Here is a 12,620-nt window from a genome sequence, read left to right as displayed (position 1 = left end):
GCTGGCCGCAATAGCGGGCGTGCGAGCATGTAAACCATAGTTGGAAATACTTTGTAATTTCTTTTGCACATAGCTTTTCTTTTAATTTTCTTCTTCTTTACTACATTTATATATTTGTGTGTATGTGTGTGTATCGATGTATATTTGAATATTATATAGTACATACATACATTATAGTTTATGAGTGTAAATATTTAAGGCGACCAACGGCTTAGTCTGCATTTTTAATAAACGCAATTTTGTTTTTCTTGTTTTTTCTTTTCAATTATTATTTTTTTATATATTAATCTGCTTTTCGGTAGCAATAATTTAATTTTTTTGTTCTTATTACTTATAGCATGTGCTGTTTGGACATTTTGCAGAGCATGGGCGGATGAAGGAACACATCTGAGTGCATTTAATAAACTTCGTTGCATTTGAAAAACAAAAAACAAAAAAAAAATTAGCTAAAAAATTCGTTGCTGTCGAGTAAGTTGCAGATGGATTTTAATAAAATAAGACAAGTAAGAATGAGATGAGATAAATGTGAAGTGTGAAATGACGTGATGTGTCTTACAAGTAGGCCAAATTTTACAGTTTAACGCGTATGCACTTAATGACAAAAAATATATGTATTTATATGTTTACACGTACATAAACATATATGTATAGCTTTTATATAAATACAAATTACAATCATACATACATATAATTCGACTCATAAATTTAAGCTAATTAACTTAAAGTTAGCGCAATTTATTTATAAATTTTAATTAGTCGAACAAATAATAGTAATAATAATGTTAATGAGAACTGAGAGCTTGCCACGATTTTAACCATGCTTAACAATTAGCTCACACTGGAATTGCGCCTTCTCACTGATATACATAAGTTCTCTGCCTAAAATGCTGATCGCGGTATTCCTAGTACTTCTTTATACTGAAAGACAGATGCAACTTTTTAAAGTAATGTTTTTGTTTTTATAACAGCATAGAAAGTTCCCAAATACTTGAATGCTGCCGGGTGGACAGAGCTTGCCCAATTAAAAACCTGGACCGTTCGACAGTCTTCGGAAACAATATGACTCTTTTTTTGTTTCTTGAATTTACGACAGTTCATAAAAAGTGCTTTAAAGAGGGTTTACAAAGTCAGCTTAGGATTGAGATGCCTTTTTTAGTTTTGTTTTTACAAGTTTCAGTCGTATTCGAAGTTCAAAAATCACTCCCAGTTGACATTGTACACCCAATATTGCTCTAACTCCACGTCTTATAAGGTTTTGTTTTTGAAAATGTTTAAAGTATCTAAATGTGTAAATTAGCATGAAAGCTTAGCTTATATATAAAGGCAGTTTTATACAAATATCCTTCTTACAACAGTCGGCCCTGCGTTACTCGAGCGATCTAAATTTATTCTGACCAAGAACTGTAACCTCAGCAGCCTTCCCTAAACACGTTTTGGAAGATTTCTTTGCTTTCACAACAACATAGGATTTTTGGTTTTAGTTTCCAGTTTGTGCAAAGTGTGCTGCTCGTTTGAAACATTTAATTTTTTAATAAAGAAAAAATAAAAATAAACAAAAAGGATAATATCAAAAGCTTATATTTATAAGAAATGCGAGTGTGAATGACTCTCGAAGTGCAAAAATTGTATATCTCATACTCAACAGCTATCGGCCTTTATGTGAGGATATGCCAAGCCAACGTTACTACATTGTCTACTTTGTAAGTAAAGTCAAAGCAACACACAGAATGTTTTAAATTTTCATACCAATGGACGTGGCAAACAATATCATGCAAATGGATGTTATTTTTTTTTTCAATTTTTCGCCATGAAATATGTATGCGTTTTTAGGAGCATTTTTTAGCTATGAGGGGGGATCACAATGTCAGCTAATAGTTGAGAGTTTTTCGAGGCGAACATTTTATTGCTTCCCGCATTTTTACAAATATAAGCTTACTATATATATTGTTGAACAAAAAAACGTAACAAAAATAAATAAATATTGAAAAAAACGAAAGAAAATAAATATAAATTAGCGCTTTAGACTATGCATGTATTATAAAACAATAGGTCGACGCTTGCCATTTCATTGTTGCTATTTGCTATTTAAATTTATTATTATTATTATTATTTTCTTTCACTTTAATTTCATTTTAAATTTCTTCGCGCACGCTCACTACACATTTACCAAATATTCGTACAAATAGTTTAAGAATTGTGTAAATTTACTTAGCATATGCATACGTATGAGTGTGTGTGTGTTTATGCATCTATACAATTACATTAATAATAATTAGCATTTTTACAATAATTATAATTATTGAACATGAAAGTGTTTTTCTTTTTGCTTGATTTTGTATGAGAAAATGTTTGGGACTTTTTGCATTGCTTCGCTTGTAATGATTACACATTTCCTTCGTTACATTTGGTTTTCGTCTTTTCCTCATACTTTAGTTTTTTTTTTGTTGTGATTTATTATTTTTTGTTTGTCTGCTCTTCTTGTTAATGTCATACTGATAATGGTAATGTTAATGTTAATCTAATGTCGATGATTTAGTAAACTAGGGCATTTTAAATAATAAATACTGACGCACGCAAGAACGCAGCAGCAAAAGTTCAAACAAATAAACAAAACAAAAAAATAAACATAAACAATTATATTTAAATTTAAATTTTTTTATTATTATTTTTAATAATTATTGATAGCTAGTAGCTTACGTACATTCACATTAATCTAAATAGAAATAACGAGTAATTTAAGTGTGTGAGGCTTTTGAGTTTTGTGATTTTGTGTTTGTTTATTATGTTTTATTAATTTTATTTGTAACCTTAGAATTTATTTCTATGCTTGTTTTGGTTGTTGTTGCTTTTTTGTTTTTTGTAAGTAGGTGTGAGCTTGAGCATGTGATGTTTAAGTGGTTTGGGGCGGCGTGCTTCCAACGATAGTTTTTTTTTTTTTTGAACACTTTTTTATGGAAAGGTTGTCCTTTCTCGAAAGCGGATGCTGATTTCGTAGATAGTTATTTTAAATGCTTGTTTAGTTGAATTGAGAAGTTTTTTTTTGTCACTGGTGCGGATATTGAGCAACAATTTAGGCGCTTGTTTTGGAGTTTATATAGTTAGAGACAATATTGACGCACGATTAGAGGAAATTAACTCGGTGAAACATTTAATTTTTCTAACAACCAACTCGCACTTTTAAATGCCAAATAGTTAATACTAGTTTCAATGTGCAATTACTTTATACCGTCGATGATAAGGGCAGAAAATTACATATCGGAAAAATAAATAAACAAATAGATATGTGTATCGCTGACCAAATTTAAGACAGAAGAAAAATTATCAAAATTAATTTTAAATTATAGTGATGAACGATAATGAAAGATTACAATTTCTGTTTTACGCAGAAGATTTACTACATATTTCCCAACGAAATGTACTGCATCGCTCTGTTTGTAAACGAGTTTACTTCAGTTTATAGAGATATTTTAAGACATTTATTGCATTGCTTTTATCCAACAAAAAACGAAAATATATATACTTTACTTTAATACTGTTGCTGTTGCTGTTGCTGCTGCCTTCCATTTACTAGTACCAAAAAGTGTTATTATTTTCTTCAATGCTTAGTTTTTCGTAATTTTTCCTCTAAAGTGTAGTTAAATTTTTATATATTTTATTTCATTTTTCTTTTATATAATTTAGTTTCAGTACGATATTTTGCGGTTCAAGCTACTAAAGGCTGGATAATCTCTTTGTGTTTTAAAGCTGCCCTCCTTTTTTTTAGCTGCACACTTTTCAAGTTAAAACTATTTAAACTTTGTGTGGTGTGTGTGTATTTGTTTGAGGCTGAACTGGGATGCTATGGAAGAAAACATTTTATTTTATTTTTACATAGGCCATTTCACTTCAACTAGAAATGCGCTTAATAGTAGGCATATTTTGCTATAAAAACCTACTTTGCCAAATACTTAATTGACTTTATGACGCAGTGATGCGACCACATAACCCAAATGGTAAATGAGTTATGCTCTTGTACACACGTGGCGCAACGTCTTGCTATTGCTAATATGCAACTTAGCTCTTTTCGGCCTTTTGCAAGTTAATACACCCGTAAAATACACATCTCTAGTGCCCGCTAGAGCTATTCACAAACCAATATTGTCCACCATAGCCTCACAACCCGGCCTGTTTTCTATGTATAAAGTCTATTTGTTAGCTGCTCCGTAAACAATAATTTCATATACTAATATTAAACAGTCAATTATATATTTACGTGTATGTACGTACGTAAATGTGTATGTTTAGCGTTACAATATATATTTTATATATGTATGTAGGTATATATATTATTTCAATTACATACTTGCTATATTTTATTAACATTTAAATATCAAATTTGCATTACTATAGCTATTTATTCATATATATATTTAATTTTTTCTTTGTATTTAAACTAGCAACGGCTGAGATGCGGCGCTAACTGCTACGTATGTATGTATATTTATTAACCAAATATTTTAGACTCATTCACATTTGCTTTTGTTCACTTCTCGACAACGTTTACTCGTTTAGGCAATAATTTAAATTACAATAAAGCATTATGTTTTCATTTAAATTAATTACAAAACTAAATTAAGTGTGCAAAATATACTATAATATAAATTAATAATCAAACTTTATACACAACAGCGACAATAGATCTTTTCTTTCTTATATTTTTCAACCTGTTTTCAATCATTGATGCTGGTTTTTTGCATTTGCATTCTTTGTTGCTATATTTTTTTCACTTATAAACTAAATATTAAAAATTAATAGTAATCGCGATCGAAGACGACCTCAACAGAAAATTCGGTTAATTTTAATGTTTTTTTTTTGTCCCACCCCCCACAACAATGATAATAATGAATACACGATAGCGGAGCACACAATGAAAAATGCAGGCAAAAACGTGCGTTGAAAAATAAATTTGAAAAATTCGTTGTCGATTGCGCGGACGCACGCTTCAAGTATTTTAGATATTTTTGTATTTTATTTTTTTTTAGTTACGACGTCTAAGGAAATTCTTTGCACCTCTCGCTTCGTGTAAAGTGCGCCTGCGTCGTACACGAGTAATGCTAATTATCCGTTTAATTAGTTTTAATGTTTATGTCTAAGATTAACGCCATTTCGCTGCGTAAATTCCCCCCTAACGCCCTCCGTTCTCTAATTTATGCGCTTTGCAAATTTTGTGTTTTTGTTTTTATTTTCGCGTTACATAATACTAGCATATTTCAACACGTTCTAATCGTTTCGTTACTTCTAGGTACGCGCGTGCGTGCACCGGGCTTTTGTGTAATGTACTTATTATTTCGTTGTTTGGTTTCCCCAAAATTCTCGAGTTTTGTTTTTTTTTTTACCGTGTCACAAGTATGCAGCAATTTCAGAAATTTTCTCCAATAAAAAATTTTCACTCTTATTAGAATTAAACGAATGGCTTTGATTTCACATTAGCAGCGACGGCTACAGCATTCTTGACGACATTCCCCCATTTTCCTGGTCCTCGCTTTGCGGCAGCACCTTCAATTCGAACAACCACAGCTGCTGCAACTGCTGCTAATTAAGGCGTTTTCAATAGCAGTATGTCTTTTTTTCGTGTTCGACTCGTCGTTTTGTTTCGTTGAAAGAAAAAGTTGCGACCGAAGGTCTTTTGCAATTTGTATGACTTCCCCGCTAGGAACTCCGTTAGTGCATCTACGTAGCCTCGTGCGATGTCCTCTGACAGGTGTATGGATATCACTTCGATTTGTACCCGATCGAAGGGTAGCGTTTCTAGGATCTGCGTACAAAAAATAAAAAATAAAAAATCATTTAATTTCTATGTAATTAATTTGTCTACAATTAAACTTGTATTCTCACCTCCAACTCGTGTCCATGCACACCCAAACTGAGCAGATCATAATCCACACGATTGTACGCCAACATCAGCGAATACAATGGAAAGCATTTGACGCGCGAATTAAACCACGAAGTTTCCTCGTCCAGCAGACTATTGATGCGCACATCAGACTCTTCATTGTGTATGGTAACCTAGTGGCACACAGGCGGGCGAGAGAAAAAGTAAATAAAATAAATACATAAAAAAATTTATTTTCTCATAGCTAAAACCATTCATACACTCACAGCACTCACCTCTTTCGGATACGGATTGGGCGAGATGCATGCGTGCACCACCTCCAGACCCGGCCGTTGCGCATTCTGTTTGCGCAACGTGAAGAAACGACGTGGCTCCGGCTCTACCACCAAGCCTGCCCAATTCAGCGTCGCCGCCAGCCATGGTGCGGTTATTAAATAGCCCATCGCACCCGGCAGCGATTGTATGAAGGCGCCATTCTCTTTCCCACCCACCAGATCGGCTACGTAATGCGCCATTTCGGGCGCAAGACCTTCAGAGTAATGTGCGCTGAAATTAAAATGCGTCGCTGCTGAGGAGTAGGAAGCGGCCACCGCCGCTGTTGTTGCTGATGATGACGCAGTTGATGTTGCATCGTCTAAAGGCGCATTCTTGAGAAAGTGCATAGGGTATTTGCGCATCTGGATTTCGCGCAGGAATGCTATGAGTGTGGGATTATCTTGGGCCACGCCGAAGAATTCACAGTCGCGCGACATATTCAGCTTAAATTGTTTATGACGAATCTCTGTAAATGGAAGAATAGGAAGAGAGGTGACGGATTAGTGAAATGTGTAAACAGGAAAATTCGTGAATAATAATGAGAATGCCATGAATGTAGTCATATATCAACTTTATTATTATTTATTGAGCAAAAAATGGAAAAATATGAGACCTGTACGGACCAGCTTTATTTCTGGTCAAGGAGTGTTCATCGAAATTCCATAGAACCCTGGGGAATTGAACACAATAAACAACATCTGAGGGAGTTCCAGATCCAGTTTTTAGCAACTGGGGTACGACTCTTTCTTGCAGATATTTATAGAAGGCAAGTGGTTCTCAAAAAATGGCAAACACTGTTGAGCATGCTTGGTTAGCTAAAGGCGTTAAGTTGATTCTGGGATCTGTGAAACATCATGCTCCGGATTATGCTTGCGCTGCTTCACATTACAAGGATTTGACAAGCTCATAATGCTCACAAATTATTTGAACACAAAATTCAAGCTCACATTAGGTCTTCAAGAGCACATAATAAAGAGGAAACTAGCGCGAACTCATTGGTTTGATTGTTGTTGTAGCGGCTACAGCAACCCCGCCCAGATCGGTTGGTGTAGAATCGTTAGCGTCTGTCCATAAGAACAGAGGCGTTAGTAAAGTGGGGTTCAGTGGGCATGCGAAGAGATGTCTAGAGTCCTTGGATGTCACTCTGCAACGCGGGTACTCGTTTGGCAAATCTGTTTTTACTCTGCTCACGTACGAGTTTAACGTGCTGCAGTAGCCAGAGCGAAGTTGGGCTGTTGTGGTACGAGTCTCTCGAGGCAGACGAATCTCCCACCTCGGTGACACCCTACTAAGAATTGCTTGCAGAGCATTGCGTTATGCTCCTTCATAGGGAGTATATGGGCCTCGTCGTGCAGGTGATGTTATGGCGCTATCAGAAGGCATCCTGTCGCTGTCCGGAATGCCATCTGCAGGTCTGTAGCTTCATCCACTGCGTACTACCAGTCCCCGGCTACAACACAGGCGCTGCATAGTTCAGAACCGGCCGGCCAAAACATTTCTTTGTATTTGCCCCTGGTGCTGGCGGCTAGCGACTTGCGGGTTATTCACCGTCGGGGTGGTCCGTCATCAACGTGAATACCCAGTTGCAGTTTTACCTCCTTCGTCCAGGTCCAAGAGAATTTGTGCTGAGAAAATGAGAGAAAATGTGCTGAGAATTTTGTAGGGGAGGGGGTTAGACTCCGTGCAGTGAAGAAGCGAGAAAGCTCGGCGCGATAACCGTTTACTTTCGAGCACAAGTCATCAATTCCATTCTCAGACGCCATTAGCGAGCACTCGAGACTCCTTTTGGAAGAGGCTTAGAAATGTAAAAGTCAAACAGTAGTTTTATTTTCCTGGGTTTGATCTATTTATCTCTAAAAATTGCTGACGAGTGTCGAATACTGAGATAATTCGCCGACTACCGTTTAAGTCCCTGTGGGAGAAACGAGGCCTCCTCTATGTCATCCAGTAGCGTGGAGTGGCTGACGGTGTTGAACGCCTTGAACAGTTCCAACGCTACTAGAATTGTTCTCTCCCAGGTTATCTGGTTGTTTATGGCGTTAAGTGCTGTGCACTTTACGGAATCCATGTTGATGCCTCGCTTTGGTCAGGTAGTTTGTATAGTGCGGGAGTAGAAGGGCCTCACTGATTTGATCTTCACAGTCGCCAGACGGAAATCCGACTGAAAATGTATGGAAATCAATAAAACTAGCGGGGGAGTACAGCAAATCTGAGTTTGAAATAAAAGTTACATACAAAAAAGGTCTTGGAAACGGCTAAAACGTCATTAAAAATTTTGTAGGAATATGAGTTGAGGTTGAACTTGGGCCCATGAAGGTTTAATAATTTCAAGATAACGAATTGGTTAACGAATTTGCGAGCTATGACTCTACGGAGAAAATTTTAGAGCCAAACTTGTATAACAGACACCAGCAGGTATGTATATCAAGAAACTTGCGAATAGGGGTCCATAAGATGTGGTAAAACCATATACAAACCAGCCAAGGGTTTGGGATTTATTATTTTAAATAACTTGTATTAAATTTTTAAAAGGACGCAACTCTTCGAGAAAGTAAACGTTATTGCATGTCTACAGCTCGAGCCCTTTAGTTTGACTGCTCGAACGAAAGCAGCGGATCTGATGACCTGAACAAAAAATCCCTTCGAATACTATGTATATAGATGGCAACATTGCTTACAACTAAATCGCCAATAGATCGTAATTCAGATATCTCGCCTCATTTAAGCAGGAACAATGTTAGGTCTTGAGAAAGCCATAAATTTTATGAGTATTATTTTCTGCATTGTTTTCGGTTTAGTTTTTAAAAGCTCAAATTTCCAATATTCAAAAGGCTATTGCAGTAACTCTCTGTTCATTTTAAATTCATTAAGCCTTCATTAAGCAATAATAACGTTACATGGAGTCGCGTGTCCTTGCTAAAATTACCTAATCAGCATAAAGATATGGAATCATTAAATTATATAATGCTAATAAAGCGGCTAACACCCACGCGCCGTTATTAAAATAGGAAAAGCAGTAACACCAACAACAAAGAACGGAGTTAGTAATTGCGAAATGCTTAGTGCAAATTTACATACATTTGCGACTACTATTTAGATTATTATTTCTTTTTTTTTGTTTTGTTTCTGTTTGCCCAGATACGCCACACGCCAGTAGTTTATTTGACTTTTACATGCTATGCCCGAATGGCACAAAATGTCGACACTAAAACCATTGCAGCCGGCAAAAATAAATGCGAAAAATATGTTAAAAATTGTATGTATAAGTATGTAAGAAGGCAGGTAGATACATTAGTTTAACCAAATGAACTAGCGCATTTTAATAAATTACAAGCTGTCAAAGTTGAAGGTGAAAGCGGCACGCCCCCGCGCGGCGACTCACTGCGCTGTGTGTGTGGCAACCTCTTTATGCCACCTATAAGCGCGCCGAATTCGAAACAACGCTCGAAAGGGTGGCTTGCTTTCGCAGACTATGCTCATCAGGCCAAACGAAAGGATAGTAAATGCGAAAGTATGGAAAAAAGCGCGAAAGGAAGTGTGTTTCGGAAATGGTGGTAAAGGTGTTAGTGAGTGACCAGCGAGCGTCGCGTTGTTCGGCTGGCAATTTAAAAATGCTCGCGGCAGATTTCACACACCCATTTAGGTTGAAGGATAGGTAAGGATAACAGCATATGTAGTGACCGTTAGACACTCTAGTTAGTTTGGTCATAAAAGCGAGTGTGCGAATGTTGCTTGGAAAGGCAAGGGGCATCGGACAACGACGAACTACGGACAACACAGTGTGTGGCACGAACTCTTTGGCCCTACATTGTTTGCTTTTCATTGTTCATGTGTCATTCGTTGGAAGCTTAATACATAGTTTATATGTACCTATATTATTTGCACTTGGAGTTTACTCATTCGCCACACCGCCCACTGCTTGCCAACAATCTATTTATGGCTACACTCTATAGAATAGCATTTTTAAAGTTTGGTCACAATTTTTCAGTGTTTACTTTTAACGCCTGCAACAAAGTTTATTTTATAGAACTTTTGTAGAATAAGAAAGTTTTATATTGAGGCCGCTTATAGCAGAAGGCGGCAACAGTAAAAAATGATCGTAAATAACAAACTGTGTAGTAAAAATAACCAAGTTAAACTAAGGTGGGCCATAGATTGAAAAAAATACAAGAAAAAAAAATTATAATAAAGTTAAACTAAAATACAAATAAAAAAATGTAACAAATTAAGAAACCCATAATAATCATGATGAAAAATAAACATTAAAAAAAAATTAAGCAAATAGGAAAAAAAACGAAAAAGCCGTCTTTTCTTTTCCGTTAGTAAATTTGTAGATCATCAAGCATTTAAATTTTTGCTTTGAAAGTTACAAAGCAAATTAAATTTTAATTGCGTCTAATATTTAAGGTGGAATTTGTAATGGCTGGGAGTAATTAATTTTACTTGTTTTATTGCGTAAGAAATACAAAATTTTAAAAATTCGTTGTCTGATGATTTACCTCAGATGGTTAATGTACTGTAGAGACATACAGTGACTCTAACAAGTGCTAACGTGTTGATCTTTTTTTTTTTTAATATGCACAATCGTTTTTCAAATTTAAATTTTTGTGTTACTTTTCTATAAAAACTTTGTCCAAGCTTTGACCATATGAATCAAAGTTTCAAACTTTAAACAAAATTTCGGAAAATTCAGCAAATCTCATCAAAATTTGAATAAAATTCTGAAGGCCTGAAAACCGCAAATGACTGGTGCTGAGCTTTACTCTTATATTAAAACGATACCATCGATAGTTTCGAGCAATATTATCGGATACTATCGATGGTTCGGACTATCGTTAGTTTACCAGCCCTACGAAGGAGCTTTTTTGTTTTTGAAAAACTTTCGTGTCAGAATAAACCAAATTTTTCGAACTACTATCTTCCCAACCGTCGTTCTATTATCTTACAAAAGACTTGCAACTATCTTAGCCAGAATCACCCTGTAAGACTATGTTGTCTCTTTCCACAACTTTATTTCCTTCGAGTTTAAGGCTTTTATTTTTTTTCCTCCATTTCCTTCTGAGTTTGGTGTTACCATAACTAACAGTCATCGTGTGCTTCAAATACGCAAACTTTTTCTCGTTTTAGAAAAATAATAAAATCACTTTAACTTTTCTGATGGCCGCGGAGATCTGACAACGATTAAATGAACACCGACACTTTATCTACATACATATCTGTCAAAACAGAGAACATAAATTGCTAAGAAAAGTTCGAAGCCTTGCTGTGGGAAAATACAACAACCGTTACAAATGTACGCAATAAAAGACATCCAAGTGACCTGAGAGTGTCATAAAAATATCAATTTCCACGATTAAGTTTTCAAATGAAATTGCTAAGATTAATATCATTTAAATATGGAAACTAAAAAAAAAAAAAAATGAAGGCACAAACGTACTTTTGTAACTAATACACGCAAATCAGCTCGAATTTCAAAGCGTTTTTATTCAATATTTTTTACATTTAATTACAGTGTCTCTTTTACTTATCTATCCATGTAACATTTAACAGCGTAAAAACTTAACAAATTGAAATTTATATTCATGGTCATTTGAAACGACCGAACAAGAAGCGACAGAGCTTTTGACTGACACAACGCATTATGAATTTCGAACGCAGATCAAATTTACAACTTTTTATGTTGGCCTAAGTATAGCTAATGGATTATTAGATTTTACGACATTGTTATATGATTATAGTGTGATATTTTATCAATGGATATTTGGATATAAAAGTTTGGCGGTGACATCAATGAGAAAAGAAAATGGAATATGTAGTTGTGTAGTGTAGGCAATGACGGGGTACGGGAAACAGAGCGAAATCAAGTGGTAAATGTGAGAGTTATCGTTGTGTGCGAGTAGGTGCGGTGCGAGGGTAGCGCATTTGTATGTGTTAACTTATGACACGTGTGTAAAATACTAAGTAGCAAATTTATGACTTAGTAATATATATGTAGTATGTATATTTATGCACATTTATGTGGAAAGAGGAAGTTTCTTTGTTTTAATGATGAGATGAGGAAAGCAATGAATTTTACTATTTACTTAAACCCAACGCAGTAGAGCAATATATGTTCATATGTAAGTATATTTTGACCGGAGTGTAGTAGTTTTTATGTAGTTGGCTCAAGGGAGCCTTTTAAAATCAACTGCACATGGGCGCAGTTTCTTTACGGCTGCTTAAGTCATCAGCAGCGAGAAAAAGCTAGCGACTTAACTACAACAGCGACGACAGTGGCACAACTAAAACAATAGCAAACTACAACAGTAACAAAACTACAACAGTAACAAAACTACAATAGCAAAACTACATTAATAGCAAAACTACAACAATAGCAAAACTACAAAAATAGCAAAACTACAACAATAGCAAAACTACAACAATAGCAAAACTA

At 35.4% G+C, this 12,620-nt stretch overlaps 1 protein-coding gene across 2 annotated transcripts in view; it reads right to left on the bottom strand.

The window, feature by feature from the left end:
- Positions 1–2,854: 2,854 nt before the first annotated feature.
- LOC118741207 (protein Star) overlaps positions 2,855–12,620 on the bottom strand; it is a gene marked incomplete at its 5' end in the record, with an annotated part of 87,454 nt that continues 77,688 nt past the window's right edge. The window contains 3 exon segments of one of the 2 annotated variants that reach the window (XM_036473101.1): positions 2,855–5,794; positions 5,875–6,045; positions 6,139–6,653. In XM_036473101.1, the coding sequence (XP_036328994.1) occupies positions 5,576–5,794; positions 5,875–6,045; positions 6,139–6,653 (905 nt within the window). In that variant the 3' untranslated portion in view covers positions 2,855–5,575. 2 annotated transcript variants of the gene reach the window in all.

Source organism: Rhagoletis pomonella, unplaced genomic scaffold, assembly GCF_013731165.1.
Source record: "Rhagoletis pomonella isolate Grant_MI unplaced genomic scaffold, Rhpom_1.0 Rhpom_scaffold_00006, whole genome shotgun sequence".
Classification (NCBI taxonomy): Eukaryota; Metazoa; Arthropoda; class Insecta; order Diptera; family Tephritidae; genus Rhagoletis; species Rhagoletis pomonella.
The sequence above is the reverse complement of the archived record's forward strand: the minus strand, read 5'-3'. Positions and strand labels throughout refer to the sequence as shown.